The sequence below is a fragment of the Pithys albifrons genome, chromosome 3 (genome assembly GCF_047495875.1).
Source record: "Pithys albifrons albifrons isolate INPA30051 chromosome 3, PitAlb_v1, whole genome shotgun sequence".
In the NCBI taxonomy this organism is placed as follows: Eukaryota; Metazoa; Chordata; class Aves; order Passeriformes; family Thamnophilidae; genus Pithys; species Pithys albifrons.
The window spans coordinates 31631781-31657617 of NC_092460.1; the positions used below are offsets into that span (position 1 = coordinate 31631781).

At 41.3% G+C, this 25837-nt stretch overlaps 1 protein-coding gene across 9 annotated transcripts in view; it reads left to right on the forward strand.

Moving 5' to 3' along the window:
- Window positions 1-24958, forward strand: part of ERC1 (ELKS/RAB6-interacting/CAST family member 1) — a 299501-nt gene extending 274543 nt beyond the window's left edge. For 6 of the 9 annotated variants that reach the window (XM_071551238.1, XM_071551240.1, XM_071551241.1 and 3 more), the window contains 2 exons: window positions 6643-6831; window positions 18221-24957. In XM_071551238.1, coding sequence (XP_071407339.1) covers window positions 6643-6831; window positions 18221-18358 — 327 coding nt within the window. In that variant the 3' untranslated portion in view covers window positions 18359-24957. Of the gene's footprint in view, window positions 1-6642; window positions 6832-18220 lie in introns of those variants that run through there. The other 3 variants (XM_071551244.1, XM_071551245.1, XM_071551243.1) reach the window with 2 other exon arrangements.
- The last annotated feature ends 879 nt before the right edge of the window (window positions 24959-25837 follow it).

The window sequence follows — 25837 nt, forward strand, 5'->3', positions numbered from 1 at the left end:
CTGCTGAGGCACCTCATTCCTGAATGTTCATCTACAGCAGGCCCTGTTATTCCTCACGTACATTTGCTCCAAAGCCCATGTAAGCAAAAGTTGCCAGTGTCATGAAAAACACTTCTGGATTTGTTACGTATAAAAATATTTCAGAATTACTTGCTCATTTTCAGTGCTTTAGGAATCTTACCAACCCACTGCAATTCTTTGCTTCACCTACATGATGGGGAAAAGATTTTATTTAAACAGAGGGAACTAATGACAAAACTACTTTCTCTGGTTTGTGTTTTCTCTGTTCTTTTTTTCTGGTCTGGATTTTTCCCAAGGTGAAGAGGGTGAACTCTGGAAATCATTAATCCATGGGATTTGTTCATGATGTATAAAAATTTCTAAAATGATTTGCTATATAAAAATGATTTCCTAATTGATTCTGTCAGAAAGGAACTGAGCAAGACAGCTCTGTCAAAATAGCCAGAATCTCTTTCAGCTCCTCACGTATGTTGTTTTGGTTTATGAGGAGAAAATTATGAAAGTTAGATTTAAATCCCTTTTTTTTTTGTCTTCAAAACAAATCTTAAGAAAACTGAGCCTGTCCCTGAGCTTTTGTTTTGTGGTCTTCTGAAGAAACCAAGTATCTCTGTGCATCAGTGAACTGAGCTGAACTGAACTGAGGTCAGGATGTGTCTTTTTGAGAACTTTCTTCTGTTTCCATTTAAAATAATGAAAGGAAGACATCAGTGATAAATTGTTCTGAATTTGGGAAAGCTTTGCACATTCTGAGCCAAATTCATGGCTCATAAAACTCCATTGCATTCAATGGTTGCGAGGTTATTGTCGTTTAGCCCTTGTGTTTGTTGCCAAATAAACACAAATGGTCTGAGCAAGAAGGCCCAATTCCATTTGCCTTGCAAATACTTCCAGACTCTGTCACTCAGTATCTTAGTTTATTTCCATATCTCCTAACATAAGATATTTATCTATGTTGGCAAAATTTCTGGCAATGTCTTTAATAAAACCCAGGAACAGGCAGGTATCTGAGGATCCACTGTGACACACACCATCTTTTTTTAAATTTGCCGGGTCCTCTTGCAATCATTTCTTTTTAGCAAAAAAATGTGCCTACACAATTTTTGTGCCCATCTTCTCCTGTGCAGTGGTACTTTGGGAAGCAGGTTTTATTGGGTAACACAGTTGCATCTGTATGTTGAAAATAATTTTCCACACTCACATGAAAGATATGATTAATGGGAGATAAAAAGATACCTGCATTTAATTTAATTTCCAAGGATATTTGTTATGTCCAATCTGAAGTCTTGAGGAGATGTTCGGTGAGGTTTTTGATTTTGAGTTGGATTTTTTTCAGAATTCCTTATTTATTTGTGCCTTTGCAGGATCTACAATGTAAACTCATAGCCTATAGACCACACTAGCAAGATAAATCATTTCTCAAATGAATTCCTTGGAAACTTTCAAATTCATTCTGCCTCCACTTCTTTGGAACACTTTTGATACAACAACACTATCATTTTGACCTCATGTTGATTACTTTGACACCCGAGATTACTTGTCTGTTCTGTTTTATTTTCTTCTTGATATGGCTGTTACTACAGGGATTTTTTCCTCAAATATTTAGAGATTTATGGTTAAATTAAGAAAAATGTGGTGAATTATTTGATTGCAAAATAAAGAGTACCTCTCAGCATCCCTCTGCCCTTTAGCCATGTGTAGTGAGTACATGCATGCCCAGTATGTGCAAGCAGGTTAGTCAGGCTGATAGGGGAGTACAACGGCAGTCCTGTCAGTGCCAAATGTACTTATGGAGCCTTGGATTGCTATTGCTGTGTCAAGAAGGTGTTATTTTCTCCCTTTTTTTGGTTTCTCAGAGAAATCATAGGTTTGTACCTGTAAGAAAAAGATTACTGATGTTGATTCATGATCAATATGCATGTTGATGCACGATTCTGATGACTGAGGCAAGTTGTGCAAGGAGATAACTTTGACAGGGTCAACTGATGTAGTTGTAAAAACAGACAGGCTTTTAGAGGTGTCTATAAGACTTTATTCAAAATGGGAGCTGCAGATTTTTTGTTAAGCAGGAATTTAGAAGGTATTATCTGAAATTAGTGAAGTTAATTACTTGGCTCTGCAAAGGAAAAGTGGTTGCTTCCTTCAGAGAAGAAGGGAGGGTTAGCAGGGAGAAAGGTGACCAGGTCATTAACCTTTCTGCCCAGAGAACCCATAATTAAAGCTGTTGGTTGTAGTGAATTACACATTGATTAAACCCATACTTTGTTGTTCAGATGGTTATGGATAGCCAGTATCGTGTGCCTGTCCTATGGACACTGCTGCACTGACACCACCCATTCACTGGTTTTCTTTTTCATGTAACCACCTTTGTGAGGTTTGTGTATTTACAGAAGACACTGCTCAGACAAACTTTTAGACACTGCAGTCTCTGTATGGGAGAGAGACTTTCATCTTGCATAGTAAAAGTGACCAGACATTTAGATAGGTCTCTCCAACTACATGCAGTTACAAGTACGTGTTCTTATCTATATAGTGTGTGTGTATATATATATATATACACACACATATTTAAATGCAGAGACTTAGCATAAAAACCTTTTAATTACAGGTACCCATTTTTCAGCTGACCATTGTACAGCAGCACGACCACTGCAGAATAAACAGGATAATTTCATTCTAAAGCTGTTTTCCCCCAATGAGTTGTAAAACTAAAGTTAGATTCACATTTGTCATGCTCAAAGTTAAAAAAAAAATCTACAAAAATTCAAAAAACACGATAATGTTGTTTTCAAGTTGAATTTGTTGTGGAGTGTGTTCCTGAATGTCTTTATTAGTTGGCTGAGATGGCTTGGGTTTGTGTTGGAGATTTGTCAGGCATTTCATGTTTCTCCCTCAGTGTTGTAGTGATTGCCTTTTTTAGTGAAACACACTGTCAGACTTAGCTGGCCATTAGCAATATTCTGAACTTGAGGGTACATTAAGCAGACTTCATTCCATGCATTGATGAGGATGGCCTAAACCTATTAGGGCAATTAATGAGTCAGGGCTGCTTTGGGATATTCCTGGGCTTGGTCTGTTCACCCATTGTTTTCCTAGAAAGCTCCACAGCTCTGAGCAGATCATGAGAATGTGATGTGGTTTATGAATCCAGCACTGCACTGTTTTTCCACTTAGCAAATGCTCTTACACCCTCTTGAGATAAGGCAGTGGCAGCTCTGCTGTGTGGGAAGCACAGTGCCTCTTGCTAAGTGGCCAGCGCAAATGAGATACGGCAGGAACGCAGATAGAAGGGCACTTCCTACTTGACTGGCAGTATTTAATGGATCCCAAGTGAGAGGAATGATTGCTCTGTGAACAGCTTTGGGAAGGCTGCGAGTTAAGAACTTTCACACGCCTCATTTGGCCTGTTTCCAGCTTGAGGTAAGGGGGAAGGGTACAGGAGGAATGTGCTTCGCAAGGGGATTTATCCCTGAGCAATTAAATTCAACTGTTGTATGAAATTCTTCCATATTTACTTGCCAGATAGCTCTGCTTTCTTTCTTTCAACAGTGGTTTGTGTCCTCAAAGGATGGCCAGGAAGGTTGGCAAGTCGGATTCTTTTCAGACTGGAATCTGCACATCTGATGGATATTCAATAGACTGTGGTATCTGAAAAGAATACAAGGCAGCTGCTACATTGAATGGGCAGCTTGTTACTAGACATGGACTAATGCATTTTCACATTTTTATAGAACTATATTTTTTTTAAGATGGGATATTTCATCACTCTACCCTCTGTGGGCAAACCAAATAGTAAGAAAGATAGCAAAGGTATTAGTCAAATTAAAAGCATCACTGGTTTTCAAGTGCAGAGACAATACACTTTCAGGTTATAATCTTGCTAACCCATAAGATGTTGAGGCAAATAGTGCAAATTCAGTAAATAACCAAAGCTGACTGATGTAATTGGCTAAATACAGTGTTGCTTGGTAATGGCAGTGAAATGTAACTGTGTTGATGCTATTAAAATATCCCCTCCTGTTGCCCTGTGTACAGGAGAGCAGAGTATTCTGACCTTCTGCACTTGCCAGGTCAGATTAGAAGGGACCACAGTGGGTCATCTGGTCCAATCTCTCTGCTCAAGCAGGGCCATCCCAGAGCACATGGCACAGGATTGCATCCAGATGGTTCTGGAATATCTCCAGTGAGGATACTCCACAAAATCTCTGGGCAGTCTGTTCTAGTGCTCTGTCACCCACACAATAAAGAAGTTCTTCCTCATGTCCAGGTGGAACTTCCTGTGCATCATTTTCTGCCTGTTGTCTCTTGTCCTACTGCCTGGCACCACCAAGCAGAGCCTGGCTCTGTCCTCTTGGCACTACTTCAGATACTGATAGATGCTGATGAGGTCCCCTCAGTCACCTCTTCTTGAGGCTGAACAGGCCCAGCTCCCTCAGCCTTTCCTTGTAAGAGGGATGCTCTAGTCCCTTAATCAGTTTTGTAACTCTCTGCTGGACCTGCTCCAGGAACTCCATGTCTCTGTTGTCCTGAGGAACCCAGACTTGGACAGAGCACTCCAGATGTAGCCTCACTAGGGCTGACTAGAGGGACAGGATCACCTCCCTCCACCTGCTGGCAATGATCTTCCTAAAGCACCCCAGGATACCCTTGGCCTTCTTGGCCCCAAGGGCACCCTGCTGGCTCATGGACAGCTGGTTGTTCACTAGGACCCTCAGCTGCTGCTTTCCAGCAGGTCAACCCCCAGCCTGTACTGATGAATGGGGTTGCTCTTCCCCAGGTGCAGGCCCCTGCATTTCCCTTTGCTGAATTTCAGACAGTTCTTCTCTGCCCACCTCTCCAACTTGTCGAGATCCTTCTGAAGGGGCTGCACAGCCCTTGGAGTATCAGCCACTCCTCCCAGCTTTGTGTGATCAGTGAACTTGCTGAGGAGGCATCTGCCCCTTCATCCAAGCCCTTGATGAATAAGTTAAACTATGCTGGGACTAGTATTGAACCTTCGGGGACACCACTAGTGACAGGCCTCCAACTAGATCCTGTGCCACTGATCACAGCTCTTTGGCATCTGCTGTTCAGCCTGTTCTCAATCCACCTCTCTGTCCACTCATCCTGTCCTCATGTAACAAACCGTTATTTTTATGTGTGCGTCTATATCTACAAACAGAGGTTGCCCCAAGGCTGCACTAGGGTTTTTAATAAAGCCCATGAGCTCACTCTCTGCAGGTTTCTTGGCTGTCTCCTCTGCCATGGCCTCGTGGCTTTGGGTGGGCACTGCCCATCCCCTTGGTCTGGTGTGTGCTGCTGAGCACAGCTGAGCTTGGCAGAACAGGGAGCCTGACATGAGTTAGCTGCTTAGCCATGCCTCAGATCCTCACACTCTACAGAACTAATCCATGTTAAACAGTGTTAGAAGCAAAATAAGTGAGCCCTGACAGCCTTATTAAAAAGGGTCGAAGCCAGAGCCTTTATTGAAAGTCATGCCAGCACCCTGTTTCTGTTGACTCAGAGATTATCTCACTCCTTATTCATTAACAGGGTCAGAGGTGTCCTATTGAAGAGATGTCTCTGGCCCCCTAACAAACAGCAGGTGCAGCCTCTGCCTGGGAACACAAAGAGGAGTTGCCTGTATTTTGGCAAGGCTCTCCAGCTCTCCTTGCCCGTATACATCAGTGCCTGCAGCTTCAGCACCTCATTTTGTGGAAGGGAGGCACTAAGCCCAGTTCTTCTTGATTTTTCATCAGCTGCAAACTGGAGTTTTGCTTTACTGCATTTTTGAATATATGCCCACAAACATCTAGAGCCATGTGAAGCAGTATTTGTGAGAGGTCATAGCAAAGGATGCCCAGTATGTATTTATGCACTTGAGCTCTATATTTTTGTAAAAAAACCAAAAAAGGGTTCTCCAGATATCTTTTATGGGAGCTGAATGAGTCCAGTTTGGATTGCATTGAGAATAAGGATTAGATTCAGACTGGGTAAAGTCTAATGAAATAAAATATAACTTTAATAAAGTCCTTTAATTTTAGTTTTTTAGTCTTTTATATAGAATCTGTCTTGCAAAATGAAAGCCATTACCTTTTCAAAACTATAGAAGACTATATTAACTATATAAAATAAAAAAATTATATTTTAACTTTGTGATGAAGATATATCTCTATCCAGTTTCTTGGCATCATTTGAAGTGATTTGATTTAGACCATGTTTATTGCAGACTTAATTTACAATGTACTTTTTTGGCAAAATGAGCTAAAAGTCTCTATTGCCATTGCCTTGTTTGTGGACAGCCACCTTTTATCAGAGAAATTTTTTTCTGTTGGAAGTAGTTGACTGAAGCACTGTTGGATAATCAGTAGAGTTAATGCATTCAATTTAATATTGTTTTATTTTTTCACCCATATCATCATTATTTCCCTTACTAATCACACAGCTGTCATCACCACACCCCTCCCCAGTGTACTTGTTTTTTCTGCTTCACTTGGATGGTTGGTACATTGTGGGCTAAGAGGATGGGGGGGGAGAGCGTGTTCAGGTTTCTTACACGATGAAGCTGAACAAGATGCTGATCTTTCCCTGTAGCACTGCTTGGGTCTCAGACTGTTCCTCACTGTGTCGGTTCTCCTCTTTCAGATAATTCAGCCCCTCTTAGAACTCGATCAGAACCGCAGCAAGTTGAAGTTGTACATTGGCCATCTGACAGCCCTCTGCCATGACCGTGACCCCCTGATTCTGCGTGGACTCACCCCGCCTGCCTCCTACCACCTGGAGGATGACCAAGCAGCTTGGGAGAAGGAGCTGCAGAAGATGACCCAGGAGCAGGTGAGCTTGTGGTCTGAACTTCTGAACAAGGACTTGAACAGTTGGTGGGGTCTTACTGATGTGCCACACGAAAAGGGTGTGAAACCATTCGTTAAGTGGTGAAAATGGGTAGCAAAGGTCAACTCTTCAGCTGATAAAAGGAGTCGGTAATTTTTTTAATTATTGCCATTTAACATTTATTATGGAATTTCACCTGTTCCTTTATCTGTACTTGAGACCTTGCATCTACACACTCATGGGAGATCAAACTGCAAGATACCTCTGTTGCCATGTTTAACTGTTAACAAATTTTAGCTACTTTTTATTATTTAATGTAGTCATTGGGCTCTTAATTATTTTTTAATTCCATAAACCATTTATACTTTGATTGGCACATTTTTATGTGTCACTTTATGTAAATGAATGCAGTGTCTTTACCTGGATTCCTAAATCAAGACTTGGGCTCAGTGTGCTACCTGCAATACACCCATGTTTATATACACACACAGTGATTTCAGAAACCCAGCCATGTATTTCCAGGAGATTTGGAATATGGAACTGAAATGGTGTAATAGCAGTTTGGCTGATGAAGTCTCCACAAGAGTCTATCAATCTAGTTATAAATCAGATACTGAAATAATCTTTTCTCCCAGCTCTGAGAATTTCTTGTTTTACCTTCCTTAGTCCCCTCAGTGTCAGTTTTTTCCTCTGGTTTTTAGACCATAATTTACTATTCCCTACAATTCCTAGTTCCTTCCTAATTTCTCTTTTCAATTTTTTTTACTATTGTACTCCTATGCTACTGAATACCTTTTGTTTTTTTAACTTAAACTACTACAAGGAGCTTGTACCAGAACTAAATGGGACTAGTTTTTTCTTTTTGCCCTGACTTTGGATTATAATGCCAATTCTTTCACTATTCACTTTCCTATGTCTTATAAACTCTATGTAGTGTGCACACAAACTGGTGTAAGGCCTATATAGTTAAAAGGGGATTTGTGGGTCAGTGAACACTATCTTGGCCTGTCTTGAACACTTCAGCTCTGGTTTGCTTCTTTCATGATCTTAAAGCTAATTTCCTTGAACTTTCAACTCAAGACTGAATTTTGATTCAAAAATTGGGGAGAACAGCCAAATTGCAAGAAGCCAACAGGAGCATGGCTGAAAATTCAGAAACAAGAGCAGAGATAAATAAGCCTGTAACAGGGCTGAGATGGTACAAGACAGTCCTTCTCTCTTTGTACCTGTCTTCATACATGTATTTAATTCAGCATATGCTGTGTGCCTCACTCCATATCTGCATTTGCCTCTTACAGGCATGGTACATTCCTTTTCCCTGCAGAGCCTCTTGGGTTCCGTAATCACTGATATAGGATGAAAAGTTTTTCAGTTTAAGGCAATTCCATCCACCTCTGTTGAAGAGGTACAGGTCCTATGTTATAAATCAAAACGCGAGGCATATTATTTTGAACCACCTTGTCTTTCAGGGTAGGATGAAGGATGACAAAAACCTGTGGCATGTATGGGAGGCATCTCTGAAAACAAAAGTAAAGGCTGGATGTGGGCAAAGCTTAGAAATCCCTGAAATAAATTACCCAGATAGTACAGCTGTGATGGTCTTTGTATATAATCACCATCTGTGGGGCCAGGTGATGTTTGCTATTTGATCAAGGGATGTAGGGAAAGAAAGTAGGAAGAGCTCTCTTTGTCAAGTTCTTCTGAATAGGCAGCCCAAAACAGCAGCTGTTTTACCAGTTCTGTGTACTGGTCTAATAAAAGATAATATTTCCCATTAAAAGTTTGCTAGCCCATTAGCAGCATTTATGGCTTGCCCAGTAAAGAATGCATTGTGAGAAAAAGGAATTGTCTAAGTTGTCCTGGAGAAGAGAAAAAAAATGTATTTTTCTGTCCTTTCACATCATTGTCTTAGTTCTGCATTGTTGTCACCACTTTTGTTTAAAGTAACTACTCCGTTTGTGATTCTCATGCATAAAACTAAAATAAAATGTAGTCTCTTCTGCTTTCCCATGCTCACTTAGATTGTATTTAAGACAGTCCAGTTGAAAAACACAAATTAATGATATATTTCAATTTAAAAAGCAGCTTTTTCCTTTAGGTCATGGAGCTTTTCTTTTTCTAACTGCAAAATTTCCTTTGTGCTTAAAGTATTCCCATGGGCAGTGGGAATCAGATCTCCAGATTCGCCAAAGCCCATCACAGAATACCCATTTTGCATCTTTGGAATTTTAATGAGTTTTGTAAATTACTTCAAATCCAGTGCATTAAATTCAGTCCTGTCCCTTCTAATATGATCCTCTGTAGATAATGCTTCACAAGTCTCAGTGGGAAAAAATTAATCCTCTTGAATGTTAAGAAGTGCTAACATGATTAGGGAGGATACATTTAACTGAGCACCAATAATATTTAAGAATGATGCCAATGTATCCACTTCTCACCAATGAGACTGTTTAGTTTGGTTTGGTTGTTTTGGGGGTTTTCTATAAATAGTTGAGAATTCATTTTCATGCTGCAGCTTTTGGAGCTGTGATTTCCCACTGCAGCAACTTCTATTGGCAAAGGTTGGTCTTGCTGTGTTTCATCACTGCCAATGTCCTCTGTAGGTCTCTCACGCCTACTGGGGAGGCTCAGGTACAAATAGTAGGAGTTTTCTGTGGCTTCTTTCAGTAGGTACAACTGGTCTGTGAAGTAGATGGAAGCTTGTCACTCTTGCAGCACATCCACAGCGACCCGCAGAAACTAATGTACAAGTAGTTGTTGGGAAAGCATCTGCCAGCATCAACACCATGGTTCTAAGGGGAATTTGTTGCCACATAAATAATTTTGTAAAGTCTCAAAGTCTGACTGACAATTGGTACACCTCTTATGTAAAACAGTATCTTTAAGCTACCATTAAGGTCAGTGATAATCCTGAGTGACTTTAATTGATTGTAATCAAAATATCATTTTTTGATGACATTTTAACAAAGGCATTTTGTGAGGCTGACTTACTGTAGTAAAATTTTGGTCCATTTGCAATGAAGGTCTGAAGCCAGTAATTATGAATATATGGTGTCTCAAAATCTAATCTAAAATAGTACACTACACCAATTTGTGGACAATAAAGAATCTGAAGTGCTCAGAACTATGTCATTAACTTATTCCTGTGGTGGAAAATATCCCTTTGAGTCAGTTCTGACCCAATGCCTCCAAATAAGTTAGCCAGTTTCTGGAACTGTCCTCCTTCAACCAGTTCATGTCCTATTTAACTTTTCTTATTAGAAAAACTGAAGTTACCACAAGGAAGGCAGAATGTTCCCAGTCTTGACACCAAGAAATAAAAGTTCCATTCATTCAGTATAAATAATTGCATTATCCTAGCAATTTCTATTAAATAGAATATTTTCTTTCACTTTGTCCTAAAGGTATCATTATGGTAATATTCTTGAGCTCTATAGAACTACTGCCACGTTTCATGTTTCAGGTAGTTGCCTTTAAGTCCAGGCTTATATTCCTATATGAAAGGATATTACATTAAGGACATAATTATATGGTCCACGTTTTTATTTATAGTTTGGGGGTTTTTTGCTCTTACCTTTACAAAAGAAGAGAGTGGAGTAGGAGGAGGAATTTGGTGAAAATGCTGTTTCCCTCTGTGAGAGGTGTTGTGCTGAGCTGTGGTGCAAAGGCAGCAGTGTGAGGGGGCAAAAGGAGACAATGAAATGCAGTAACCACATATTGGAGCAGGCAACAGTGTTTGTGTTGTTAATAGCTTATGGACTGCTAGAAATGTGTCTTACTGCTTCAAATCCATCTCCATTATGAGGTACAGAACATCATAATATGGGCAGCTTCTTATTTTCGATACATCCCATATAATTAAAATAATAATTTTCTTAATCTGAGGTGCAGGAGGCATTTTTCCTCCTGGCTCCCTGCTGTCACTGGTTCTTTCCAGCCATGTCCGGCATGTCCAGGCTGCTGGCTGTCCTGCCAGTTCTGCTGGCCCCAAGCACCATTTGCTTCCCTGCACAACTGAACTGTCGCTCTGTCCCAGAGGTGTTTCTGGCAGCATTTGTGTTGTGACCTGGACACTCACAGCAGTCTTTAAGACCTGGGCAGATGCATTTCCATCAGCTGCTCTCTCAGGAGTCACCTGCTCTGAGAGCACAGTGTTGCACCTGTGGCTGCTTGAAAGGCACTTCTGAAAAATCTTTATGACCATAGAAGAGCCTTTATAGTGCAGAAAGGTTCTTCTCCCTCCCTGTGTACCAGCTCAGCCAAAGCACAGACCTTCTCAAGATTCCTGCTTACTGAGCCTCTCCCAAGAAATCAGGAATGTCGTTCCTGCTCAGCTGCTTGAAGCAGAGGAAGGAAAAAGGTGATAATGTCACCTCACTGTATCAGCCACAACTTGAGGTGTGTAAGCTAAATAGTCATGGCTTGGTTCCATGGAGCATAATTTACACTGCACATAATTCACATTTCACTCTCAGCAAAGTAATGTTCATCTTTTCGTACAGGACACCAAACTGTCTATACGTAGCTTTCAAGTTTCATTTTAAAATTGTATATTTGCTTGCTAAATTTTGAAAATACTGAACACATATTTTGATTTGATATGCAAGCAATAATGTCAGTGGAATATACTTTACTCCAAATTACAAATAGCAATCTTAGAAGCATCCTGTGTTCAGATCCCATTTGCATTCTTACTTCTGTATCATCTATGAGAAATTACTCAACTGACTTAGTTTCTGTAAAGAAATTTCTCTGCTATATTTTGCATTTAATCATTCTAAATTACTCTATTACTTCAGTTATACCCTCTCTTCCTTCTCTGACTGCTCTTCCATTAGCTTCTTATCTTCCCCACCTGATTTATGTCATTTATTTTCAAATTGTAATCTTATGGGAGTGCATAATGTATTTTAAAGTTAAACAGCCCACTTCTGGTCTCTGTTAGAAATTAGAAGTAATAATTGCAACAATTTATATCCTTCTTGTGCAAATGTATTTCCCAAGTTTAGTGAAAAAAGTAATGGATATAGGAACTCTCTAAAATTTTTACATTTTATAGCATTTTAAACTTTTATATTTAATCTTTTGTGTGAGGATGAGAACTTGGGATCAGTGCCATAGTTCTTAAATACTGGCTAAAGTCACAAACATTCTCTGTAAGTTGGCCATATCCATAGTGCCATAGCATTATTCATTTTTATTTGTGCATGAAATTGCTAATTTTAATTAAAATATATACTGTCAATCAGTATCATTAGCTATTCCTAATGTGAAAGGAGATATAAAGGGATTTCAGGACATGCTCAAACATTTCCTAAGTGTGTGTCAAAAATTACTGTGGTCTCACTTCAAGCAATTCCTACAAGCACATGTTGTGCCAACCTGAGCTCTTACCTTATTTTTTGAAGGTCATCTCTCCCTTTGTCTTGCCATTAGTAACAAGTTCTGTTACACTGGGCCTTGTTCTGACACCATGATCCTTGTGAAAGCTTTTTGCAGCATCTCCTGATGCTAAGCTACTGCTGTGAATTCTGCTTGACTTTGTATCTCCTTTCAAGTTAGAAATAGGTAATTATGATGATTGATAGTATATATTTCAATTAAAATAAGTAATTCTATGCACAAAAAAATGAGTAAAGTTATGGCATGATGGATGTGGTCAACTTAAGAAGTACTTGAATGGTACTCCCAGCCTTGTCCTTTCAGTTTTTTACACAAGACCACAAATACCCATCAGCCCTCTGTCCTAACAGTTCAAAAGTTTCTCCAAAACTCCTCAGCTAGGACATATAGGAGAGGTATTTAAGGTTTGCTTTGTAGATAGGTGAATTTTCCCTGTTTCTGACTGTCAGACCTTGACTAAACAGACAAGAGTCCCTTTGGAGATGGGGAGCCCCAATTCATCAGCAGAGAAAGCACGGGGCAAAGTACAAGCACAGAGTAGTTCTGGCAGTGTCAAGCAGTCTGGCTTAGGGAGAATAATCTGGCACCTAACATGGTGCATTCCAATTGAGATGAGCAGAAGTAGCCATCATTTACGTTGGAAAAGACCTCTAAGATCAGCCATTCCAATCATTAACCCAACACCACTAAACCACGTCCCTAAGTGCCACACGTCTTTTAAATGTGGTACAAGTAATAGTTGTTACTTGTTCTGCCTAGCCACAAAAAAACAGCTTTCTGTACACTTACAGCAGCATTAATATTCAGTGTATATTGTACAACAGAGTTTACATGAACAGCAGATTGTCCTCTGACTGTGAAATGATTGCTGCTGTTGCTGGAGGATGGACATATTGCCTGCAAATGCCAGATTCGCAGGAAAACTTAGGCAGTCCAATGCAAAATGTAACTTACAGGCATTGATTTTACTCCTTCCCATTTAAATAATTTTGAAATTCCTTCCTTACGAAGGAAATAGTAAGATTTCTGCTGTTCACAGAGGTTAGAGATGCTCAGAAATGTAGGATAAATCCCATGTGCAAAGTTAGTCCAAGTATATGGTACAAGAGCCCTCAACAAACTTTTTCACGTTTTTTTGTCAAAATTGGTTGCAAAATCTAATCAAATATATTTGAATACCATTAAAACATACTTTTAATGTTTACATTATGTAAAAAGACAGTTTAATTTGAAATCTTTCTTTAATTTTTAAATGTTTTGAAAAGGCTGACATAAAAACAGTGTTTCCAGATAGAGCAGAAATATTTAAGCGTTTACGTTAAAATAGTTTGTGGGGGTTTTTTTGTCTTTAAAGTTTGTCAGTCTGGATTTCCATATTCCAAACCCTTTCTTTTGGCCCTTTTATAGGTATATAATTGAGAAACAAAGGTTTTGATGTAATTGGCTCTCACTACTTCAAACATACATGTTTACACTGGTTAGTCTGGGTAGATGCAAAAGCTCTTGGCTCTTTGCCCGAGATACAGTGAAGTTTAACTTATTTTGAGACAAAACAAAGGGTAAGATTAAATCAGTTTAATTTCTTATTGATGCTTATTTCTTACTTAAACTCTAAATGGATTTTTCAGGCAAACCATAACCTGACCCAGAAACACTTAAGCTTTGGACAAACATAATTCAATATCCAAATATTGTAGTCTTATAGAATTCCTCCTGTTAGCATTGGGTTTGTTTGTGCTGCTTTACAAGCATTTCATATTCTGAATCCAGTTTTACTTTCCATGGCCTGTGTTTGCCTTTATTCATCAGTGTTTTTGTGGAATTGTTAACAAGAGGAAAATCACACTGGGGAGTAAACCTCCTCCATGTAAATAAATTTTAAAGAATCTCAGCTTAATGTTGTCTTGTTTACATTATGGAATAAGCAAAGGCCGCAAAACTTCTGTGAAGCAGATCCACAATTCACCTTGTGTGCATATAAAACCATAACATGCTATTTCTTAACTATGAAATTATAATCTCTCTCAACTAATCTGTAAATAAATTCTGAAATATCTTGGAACAGAGAATCTAAATTCATGTTAAATTGTTAGGTGGGTTTTTTTGCTGATGGAGTTTAACTATAAATGGAAAAGTATTCCTATCATGACTTGCTCTAAACCCAGGAAGGAAGGCAGCAGTGTTGAAAAGTGTCTGAATCTGTTGCAGATTATCTGCAATCTTTCATTCCCCTGAGATGCTGAAGGTCTTTTCTGTTCTTCTGTCCAAATATAAATACCATGAAGCACTTCAGTGGTCCTTGCTATCCTTTTCTTTCTGAGCTGTCTATTTTTACTTGCCTTCAACTAGACAAACAAATCTGGCCTTGCCTTCTCTTTTTTTGGTCATTTCTGTGAGGCAAGTGTTTTAATCTCCTCATATCCTCCGCTGAAAATGCCAGCAAAAAAGCGCTGTTTGCACTCCTTTATTTTCATGGAAGAATGTCAGAGGAAGGATAACACCATTTCTACCTGCATTCATGAGAAGAAAACCTAGGAAACCACAAGCAGATCTGAGTAATACTTTTAGGGAAACTTCCCTAAAATTTGGGCTGCCAAACATCCAGGTGAATGAAGTTATACCATAGAGAATTAGATGGATGTTCCCCATGAAGACACTTGCCTGAATGAGGACTGATGTGTGCTGCTCACAGCTGCTTCTGAGAGCAGTGACGTCAGTGGAGATGACATACAGGATCTAGAAATGCTGCCACGAGCCATAGAGCCAATTAAGACGTCTTTGCTGAAGTAGGAATCACATTATTAAACCTAGATGTTGTGAAGCAAACTCAAGGCTATCATTGCTACTTTTTTCCATCACAGACATCTGCCAGCCAGCTGTGCAGACTTTCTGTCTGTGCTAATGTGCAAAGTACTGTTGCTGGCCTTCAGCATTCAGAGCCATCTCCTTTTGGGCTCTTGATGGTCAAAAACTCATTTCTTGGAAACATTTTCTTTCTCTGTTTAAGTTTCTTACTTTTTTTTAATTGCATTTGATTTATTCGCTTTGGCATGGGCTTATTATGTTGGGCTTATCTTGATTTTATAAGGCATCTTGTAAAAACAAAAGTGCTGACTAGTACAGCAAGAAACTGAGATTTCACATTGCAGTCTTGCCCTGCTGAAGATAACATCCTGCAGGATTCTTCCTTGTCCACCAACCTCCTTTCAGTTTTGGAGCATAATCTCTCAGAGGTGCTTTTATATATGATGAATTTAATTGCTTTGTCCTTTCCTGGAGCTTCACCTGGAGGGTTGGCTAAAAGGCCAGGAGGAGGGATGCTGGCTGGGCAGGTGGTGATGGTGCAGGACCTCTGCTTTCCCTGCTCACACTGCCCTCTCCTGGTTCTCCTCCTGCAGACTGAGAGCTCAGGACCCTTGCAGGTGTCAGATAAGAAAAGGAGAACTACATTGTTGGCTGCTTCTTCCGTTGCCTGCTCTCTCCCAGCCTCCATGGCCTCCTGGCCTTCTCATGAACAGCACTGTGAAGTCTTTGCAGTGACCCAGGAAGCCAAAATGCAGCCCTGTCTCGGAGTTGAAGGCTCCAACCATTCCCATGAACGCACCAGTGGTGAGGTGGTTCGCAGGGTCCTGTAACCGGGCCTGCCTGAGCTACTGAGGTTTCACCAGGCTGAGCAACCTGAAACCCAGAGGTAGTCCCTGAATCCCAGTCCCCTGGCTTTCATGGCCAGCACTGCTCCTAACTGGCTGTTCTGACTCTTTCAGTCCCAGCTGCTGACTGGACCTCTCTAGGCTTATCCATCCATTGCGAATTTCTGACTAGTAACTCTGCCAGGCTGTTGGAACCAGGCTAATCACCTATTTCTGAACCATGTCATTTCTGAACCATTATGGGTTACTGCTGAATTCCCCCCTTGCCCTTAGGGAGCCCAGAGCGCTCCCCTCCCTCTCGTTTTCCCCACTTCCCCGGCTCATGTCACTCCACAGAGCAGGATCAGGTTGCTCTTGCATTGTGATTCTTGGCAGGAGCCCCTCTCGGGTTCGTATAGCTGTGCTGGGAGGACGGCAGCCAGTAGGAACAAAGCACATAAGAACACATTAAACTAACATTCAGCACGCAAAGCCCAAATAATTTACTATATGCTACCCTGCCTAGTAAAGGGAACAGTGTAACAGCTCACCCGTTTAATTTCCTTTCTCGCACTTTTGTCCAAAGAAGTCTGTACCATAACTTCCCTGAAAAGCATTTCTATTTACTCTATAGTTATTCTTAGGCTGTTTGTTTTTATGCAGTATTTCTTGCAGAAACAGTCTCCTGTGCTTTGCTTGATACCATCACTAAACAGAGACATAGTGTTGTATCTGATTAGAATTTTAATTGTAGAAATCTAACCTTTGCCACTGCATCGTGCTCTTACAGTGGTAAAATGATCCCTGTTGTGCTGCTGCCTGATAGGTCCCTCCTTTTAAAACCTACAGTGAGCAGCGTTACAGAACTGCAAAACATAGATCAAGAAATGTATAAACTCATGAACAGTTATCCCTTCAGGCAGGAAAAATGCCATTTTGACATCCTTTCCATGTCATATATTAACATAGTAGAGTTCCAATACAAATATTAATCAATTAGGAATAGGAAATGTTACAGAAGAGACAGGTAATATTAAAAGGGAAAAAGCAAAAACAAATTTAAAAGAAGTTTTAAATAAAGTAATTGCTTGCAGCTGGTCAAACTGACAAAGAACTTCGGATGCAGAAGCTTGAAATAAACTTCAGAATCCATCTAATCATATGTACCTGCTACATATATGCTTGTCTTATATTCATAGGGAATATACTTGGTTAGAAGAAAATCATATGTCTGAAAAAATAAAACAGTTTTTTGATATGTAGCAATGAAGGGGCTGTCTGCCTGAAAGCTTATCCAATCTATCTGTCTGTGTCATCTGGGCTAGTAAGAGGTGCTGCTTCTCCTTGTTCTGTTAGATCCTTAGACCACTGTGAGTCCAGTAATCCCTAAAATGCTTGCACAAATTAGAGCCTTATTTGGGATTTTGCACAGTTCACAAGCCAGCATGGACTTTATCAGTTGCTGGGCAGATAAACAGGTTACTGAAGGCAGATGTTTCCTGCTCTTCATTAAGTCTCTGTGGACCTCTAATTCTGGCAATGGCATCGTGCTCAGAGCTAAAAGATGTGCTTGCATATACTCCAGTCTGTTGTGTGACACGGTTTGGAGCACCACTTGTTGGGGAAACTGTTTATAAACTGTAGGCAGAGTGAATAATATAAAGTTTAAAATTTCATGTCCTGTTACAAGCCAAGTGATCTGAAAACAAATGATCCAACAGGAAATGCAGAGTTAGTAAACAAAAATCGTGTATGTTCCACTGCAATTGTGTGTAGTCATCTCATGACTGAGTTAGGACAGTCTCTGAAAATTACTAATTCCACAGAAAAACTAGAATTCTGCTTCACTCTGAGTATATTCTGTGTAATTATGTAACATTCCTATTGATTATATATAGGAAATAATCCTGAAATAATGACCTATGAAACATCCTGCTGTTCAGGAATAAAATTCAAAGTATTTGAAGCAACACACTAGCAAACTGCTGTATTGCTTCTGGAATATGGTTGCTTTCAGAAAAACATTCACAGAGGAAGTTTTTCTCATATTTATCACAGAATATTCAGGGGGAGTTAAGCCAACTAGTTTTTTCATGTGGAATGGCCTTAACTGGGAAGGTCACAAACCTGGTCCTGTAGAATGGAAAAGTGAAATAAAGAGCAGGGAGAGCATCCGGTTTCAGGGCACGGAGTCCCCAGGGGCAGATGCCGACCCTGGAGGGCTCAGCATGAGACACCTCTGCCAGCTCCCTTCCTGAAAGTGGTGTTTCAGCTCAGAACTGAGCCTGCTGGGCAGGTCTGTGGCACAGTGACCACACTGAGTGGCAGGCAATGACCAAGCCTCTGTGTGTTTCTTGCAGCTTCACGACGAGCTAGAGAAGGGGGAGAAGGAAAGCGCGGAGCTGCAGGAGTTTGCCAATGCCATCCTGCAGCAGATAGCGGATCACTGCCCGGACATCCTGGAGCAAGTCGTCAATGCCCTCGAGGAGTCGTCATGACCTCGGCCACCAGCCCCACTGGAGCAGCATACCAGTGGCCAAGCCCAGGCAGTCCAAGGAGCCGTAAGAGTGGAGAGCAACGTGAAAGACAGAAAACAGAATTGAAACTTCTGGTGCACCTTTTACAAAAAAAAAAAAACAAAAGCAAAAAAAACCAGCCTCTAAAAAACTACATGCTCTCTAGGTTCTTCCAGTCCATGATTAATCAGTCATTTTGGTGTTCATCTTCTCACTGCCTTTCTGCTTTAGAATCCGATTCCCCATAAACTTTGGTGGTGGTGACTTTGGGATACAGCTAAGCAGAGCTCTTCCAAGTCCACTGAGCAAAGAAGAGGGGATCCACTGGACACAAGCAGCTCTAGTTCTCCATGAGGTTGCAGAAGGGTAGCCCTTGCCTTTTATTCATATATTGCTTTTAATTTTTCTTTTTTCTTTTTTTTTTATTTTCATAAAAGCTGAAAACCTAAATTTCATAGTGTTAAAACCAAACCTGAGTGTGCTCTGGTTATGGCTTGTGACTGGCCAGCATCGGGTAGCTAGCTCAGCTCTCACTGCCTGTCTCAATGTTTCTTATGTTCTTAAATAACAGAGAGAGGAAAGGAAGGTTTCCCTACTTGTTCCTGTTAGGCATTTCATCTGTCAGCTAGGAAACAAGGTAGGCATACTGGTACTTTCTGTTTACTTAACTTGGATTTTTATTGTTCACTGGTCTGACTCTGACTTGCTAGGTGGGGCATTAAGGTAACTCTTTCCATCAGTTGATTTTTTGGGGGATTTAGATGAAGTTTCTTATCATAGATCTGTGTCTCTTAAGTTATTTTATAGAGAACTCTCTCCCTTCAAGCAGGTGTGGTCAACAGATCAGCTCCCAGCTTTAACTTGTATAGTTTGTCCATTGCCAAGTTTTCAGGCCATAGCTTTGTGAACATTAGGTGTCATCAGAATAGTCTTAGGCATTTTGTAAATGAGAAAATTGCATCATTCAGCTTAAAAGTATAATTTTGAAGCTAAGTTAGGTAAATCAGTAACATAGTCCTTACTATAATTATAATTTAATTTATTTTGGTTTAGCTTAGGTTGACAAGGAATGAGTTTGAGTTCAGAGCAATAACCTATTCTTATGAAGAGGAGCATCTCTGCTGGAGTTGGCACCCAGCTGAGTAGATATGTGTAAAATCACAGCTTTACTTAAACCAGTGCAATTCTTATATGTATATGAGAGGGTTTAGTCTTATTCCCATCCATCTTTGACACTCATTAAAGCCCCTGCTGATAGGTAATAAGATCTGAAATACCAGGTCAGTTTGTCATTATGGTAGCAAGTCAGAATCCTATTTTATGAGTAGGACTTGGGTGTTCATTCTTGGACTATACATTAATGGGGAGACACATTTTTTTCCTGGCTACCAGTGGTTATGTGTGTCTGGGGGCATCTGCAGGACAGAACCCTTTAACACGTCCCCATGTGCTCCTTAAAGGAGTTGTTCCCCTTTGCCTGTCTCATATTACTTAAGAGAACAAGGGGAGGGTGAAAGGAGACCAAATATAAACACAGCAGTGGAAGAAATCTTGGTTTTCTAGTCACTAGCTAATTATGAACCCTCTCAGTAAACCTCCCATCCAGAGTCTGCAGTTTAATTCTATATGACTTACTACATTTTGAGCTTAATCACTAAAATGTTATGCTAAGGAAAATGTTCCAGGCCCTTTCAGAAAAACTACATATCTTACATCTTTCAAATCCACAGCACAGCTCCCCTGTAGGTCTTTCACACTTTACCTTTAGAAGTGACCGATTGCTTCTAATAGAAAGGAAATGAGCAAAAGTTTGAGTAAGGGAAGAGGTACCCTGTATTTTTTTCCAAACAAGCACTGAAAATTGGGCAAAACTGAAACCTTAAGTACCTGTAGACTCTATTGAAAATAACGGATTTTAAATAAATCACATCCCAATTGATTCTACTGTAACAAGTCAGCAGAAGGAACTGGATCCATAGCCACAGTGTCTACTAGGAAGAAATATGTAAGTCTCCAAAGAAGGGGTGATTCACACCTCTGCCATGTTTTGAACTGCCAGGGCTTTGCAATCAGCCTGTGTCTGAAGCTTTGTTTTCTGTCCTGGCTGAGGAGAGTAATGGGAACCTGAATGTGTGGAAGAGGGGAGCACCGGAAGGTGTGCAGACAATGACTGTACGTACCGCTGAGCTGTGCCTCGTCCCAGATCCACCCCTTTGGTCCCATTATTTGAGTCAGCACATTTCGATAGGAGCTGTTGTTTTGAAATCTTTCCTCTTGCTTTTTCTTCATCACCCCTAATTACTCACTCAAGGAATTTAATGCCGCCTGTAAAAGCATCAGAGCCATCAGCCAAACATCATCGGGCCACCACCACCCCTCCTGACTATCTCATTAACTTATATGGTCAAATCTCCATCTGCCCTGGTTCCCTGCTGTAAAACAATCCTTCCTCTGTGAGAAGCTGTGGAATTTCCCTTATCGATGGTTCAAATGACTCCTGCTTGTAAACCTCTTACTGAGATGTTCCTTGATAGCGTTTCTGCTGCAGGCAGGGACAGGGGGAGGGGATGGGGATGAGGGGCGGTCACTTCGGGCTGTTATTTCAGGTCCCTTGCTTTACTGCGGTGCCCACACATCGCAGGGAGCTGCTGGTTCTACTGCAGCTCTGACTCAGCTTGGGGCTGTGTTGCCATAGTTCAAAGTGCCCAAGCCAGGGGCACGGTGCTGTCGTGGCAGCGTGTGCAGGCTCCGTGCATCGGCAGCCAGGTGAAGCTCACTGTCTGTGCATCTCCCGACCTCTTCCCGGAGAGGATGTGGTCAAGCCTGGTGAGTTTTCACGCTGGCCATTTGGTCCTTTATCTCCCAGCCACACACCTGCTGTTCCTCCCATCCAGACTGTTGGGCCTTTGTGATTTTTCTCGTTAACCACTGTTATCTTCTAGATCTTCAAGGCTTCCCATCTTAAACATTGGTCTTAGACCTCTGCAAAGTGCTTTCAGGGAGAGAGCAGATCTCATTTAGGAACAGTCTTGATCTGACTTCATCTCCACTGAACCATTTCAGGTAATCTCGCTGATCCTATGTTGACAGAGATCTTGTGGTGAATAGCTTGAGGAACTTTGGGATTTGTGAGGTACGGCTGGCCGTGATTTGAGGCTGAATGTGACCACTGAAAGCTTTTTCTCTTCACTCATGTGAAGTGCTGCACCGTTGGCCTTAGGGCAACAAAGGGATTTTATTACCATAATCCATCGTGGAGTTGCGTGTCAGGCACATGGCAGAATGGCCACGTGTGTGCATACACTGCAGTGCTCATCCAGTTGCCTAACCCACCACTGCCCTTTTAAGATCTTATTCCCAAGTGTCAGCAGCCAGGCAGATGCAGACAGTTTCCTAGCACAGCAGTCCTGTCATGCAGCAGCTCTAGGAAATCAGGGGCCCTTCCCAGGGACCCTTAGGAAACTTACTTTTTTCTTCTCCTGTTGCGTGAAGTTCCATTTTCCATGGGAGCTGAGAAAGTTTTAATTGCTTTAATATTACTTTTTTTTCTTTCAGTCTGTCATTTGTAGAGAAACTGAGAGATGTAAGGACTCAAGGAGCTGTCTGTGGGCAATTAAATAGGTCATTATAGCAGGGTTTGGGCTAAAAAACTAACTGCAGCCTGAAGCCCACATGCAGTGTAAAAGCTGACACCTCTACCATGCTTGTTCATGACACCCACAATCCAAGTATGTATTTTCCTCTCAATCCAGCCTCATGTAAAACACTAAAAGGACATTACAACACTAGAATTGCAGGGTGAGGATATGAGCACTGTTTGCAATTGGAAGAAGAATTGCCTGGCGCGCTCCCAAAGGAAGCTCTAAGCTTCTAGTATTCTCTCTCATTTTGACTGCCTTTAACCAGCTTTCGCTCCATAAAATGCCAAACCCTCTTTGGAGTATCCAGTTTTTGCCAAGTCCTGGGGACAGAAGGTGAAGGTCCGACGTGATGCACAAACCACGTGTGCCGTTGTGGCTGCATGGGAGGAATATCCTCTCCAGCAAATCTTCTGGTACTTTGGGGCTCTCAGTAATTTGCACAAGGGAGCACAAATGTCATAAATCTCGTAGGCATAACCCTGGCTTTTGGAATCAAGGGGCACCTCTTTTCATTTGCCCTGTAATTCCCACCCATTCTGCTGCTAGTGCTCAGTTTGTTGGGAAATCTCTACATCTGATAAAGGCTGACAGGACTGAGTCCCCACTCCTGTACTAATTGCCAATTGTTGCCTCTGGAGGGGTCTTTACAAAGGATGTAGAGTCACGCACTGATACCATTTTAAAGCAGAAATTTCACTACATAAGTAACACATACATCCCTCAAATGACTCCAATGAAATGCAAAAGGGAAATAGTACAATCAAGGCATCTGACATTTAAAGGAAGCCTCTACTCAGCTCGATGTCCACACTGGAAGAGGGAACCGGAGAGGATGCGGAAGGCTGTGGATATCCAACACTGCCCCAGCGAGGCCGGTGGGGTGGGAGGGTCAGGCACGGGGCATGACACCTGGCAAGGCCAGTTCTGCTCACCCCTCTCATCTGCGTGGTGAGGAAAATGAGGGTCAGGGGGGTTTTTTAAACAGAATAATGTTTTTAATTGTTTTTTCCACATAAATGGAAGGAACCTTACACAACAGCAGATCCTTCTGAACAAAATGGCTGTGTCTGCTGACTATTTTTAAAAAAAAGAAAAAAAAAAGGAAAAACTGTTTCAAAACTTTTTAGTGTCAAAAGCATAAACACAGAAATCCTGACTTTTTCCAGTGTGTGTGGTGAGTGCTGTAACCCTGTCATCAGTATCTCTCCTGACTTTTTCAGGGGTGTTTTTTCCTGTTTTGTTTTCTGCTTGTCGATATTGTCTGTGTGGTCCTAAGGCTGGGGCAGTTACCAACAATGTGTGTCTGTTGTCAGATTGAAACAAAAAAAAAGATAGTAGTAGAATTGAAAAAGATGTGTTTTAAAAAATATATAAACCTAAATTTCATTAAAAGGAATTCAAGTAAAGAAGCAACAAAGCCATGACTTCTCCTCTCGGGATAGTACGGAAAAGGATTTGTGGGCTTATAATTATAACCAGTTGCCTTTCACAGGCTTTTGAGGTCCAAGGCTGCTTGGCCTCTTAGGAAATGTTACAAACCCTGTATAAATTCCTGCATTCCCAGGTTTATACTGTACACATGTAAGACAGAAATGGGCAGAATGAAACAGTATTTTGGAAATCAATCTTTTCTCATAACAGTTATCAACACCAGGTGTCCCTTAAGATAAGAAGTGCTGATGTAAATGGGCCAAATGCTGTGGCCAAATTTTCCTTTTTCTCCATTGCATCCATTGACACCAGGGACACAAGAAAGTGTGGACCAGCTGGGGCAGGCAGTTGTGAGTAGGTCCATTATCACAGTTACGTTTCTTGACCTCCAGTGTTGGTCACTGCAGCAGGTTGTGGGTCAGGAATGGACAAGCAGCCACCTTCTGCTCTGGTTGGATCAACGACTTGCACGGTTTAAAAGGAACAGTGTGAGGCTAAACTGACATGTAACATAAACAAAAAAAACCACACAAGTCGCTTTACCTATGAGACTAGGTAAAGAATTTCATTAAGTGAATGTATTTTTAACATCAGACTTCTCATCTGCTGTTTGTCCCCATTTTGCACTTTTGGTTCTGATCTTGAAAATCAAGTCAATTGGTTTTGCTTTTAGTACATATTCCTGCTTTAGGTTCTTGATGCTTTGATAGGGGGGTTTTTGTTCAAAACGGTTTTTTAATTTGGAAATTTGCAAAAAACTTAATCTATCAGTCACATGTACTCAAAACCAAATTTGAAGCCAGATTTTATGAGTAGACATTGCTCCTTTGACCTGTCCCATCTTCCCAGCTCTCCATGGACAAGGCCAAGTCCTCCCTGCCTGCCCAAGGGTGGTTGTGTTTGGCCCCTACATACACACACATTACAGTATATCTGGGGAGCCTTCAGTGTAAGATGCCTTTATTTGTTCAGATGCTGAATCAAACGGGACCATGAACAGGGGAATATTTTCTGTGCTAGCCCAACATGCTGCTCCAAGCCCACTGAAACAGTGAATTGCTGTTTCCCTCCAGGTCAGTAAAAGAGGAGAGTCACACACCAGGTTCACAAATTGTGGAACTAAAAAAAAATTCTGTGGGATGCTCCATCCACTCCACAGACACAGGTCCCTCATTTGCTTTAGAAGTGATGTGTTGCACTTTAGTGGAGGGGGAGACAGGCTTTGGAGTCGGGATCTAGTGTACTTGAATTCCTTTTTGAAATAACAGCAGCGGGAGACATTGATGTCCGTGATGCAAGTGCGCACGCTGCCTTCAACTTGTATGTGTTTTATTGCTGGAGTCATGTTACTGACAGGATAATGAAATTGCAAAGAAAATGTGTTATATTCAACTTTGCCTTGATAATATAAACACTTTGTTCATTTTTTTTCTTCTTTTTTTATTCACAGACTAAGTTCATCAGGAAATTATAAAATTATTTAAAAATTCTGTGCTGTGTATCTTCATTTTAATGTGTCTTGCTCGATGTCTTCTCCTGCAAGCACGGGATGGGAGGGCAGGTAGGAGGGCTGGGTGGCTGCTTGGCTGTTCACTGAGGCCAGGCTTGAGGTTCCATTTGTTGCCCACCCGCACCAGTGGGACAACCCCATTGGGGATTTTGGCTGCACCACATGCCTGGCAATGCTCGTGGGCACAGCTGGGGCTGCCTGCAAGGTGAAGGTGAGGAACTGATTCACAGGAGTGTCCTGGATACCCCAGGACCTCACAGGTCAGGTGAGTGGAGATAAAACAACGGCATTCACAATCAGCTCTTCCCTTTATCTCTCTCCTCCCTGTTTTCCAAGTCAGTGTGACTTAAATGTTGCTAATGAGTGACTGAATTCCAGATGTGCATCCAGTGTTGAGTCATTGTCGGGATCACTTCTTACAGAGTAATGTGCCTGGAGAGCCTTGCTGTATAAAGGCCAGCAAGACTGTCCTGCTCAGCGTGTTCCCAGTGAAACCTGGTCACGGGTGCTGCCCCTCAGGAGCAAAGGAGACATGAGATGAGACATGGCTTCATGACATGAGATGAGCTGTGCTCCCTGCAACGCTGAAGGAAATGGGCTCTACCCAATGTCCAGTCTCCAGATGCATTTTGAGGACATGGGAAATTGCCTGAATAATGTCACTATAAAAATCTCATTTTTCTGGCATTTTTAACTGTTCTAAAGAGAATAGCATTGCAACACTGGGTCCCACTGGTAGAACAATGTCCATGCTAAACACGCTCCACCAGATTCTCCGCAGCTATCCTGAAGCCGTGACAGAACAGACCTCCCCAAGCTGGGACACTTTCTAACCAATTTCTCTCAAACCCCCTCCGTTTCTTTCTCCTTTTGTCTGTC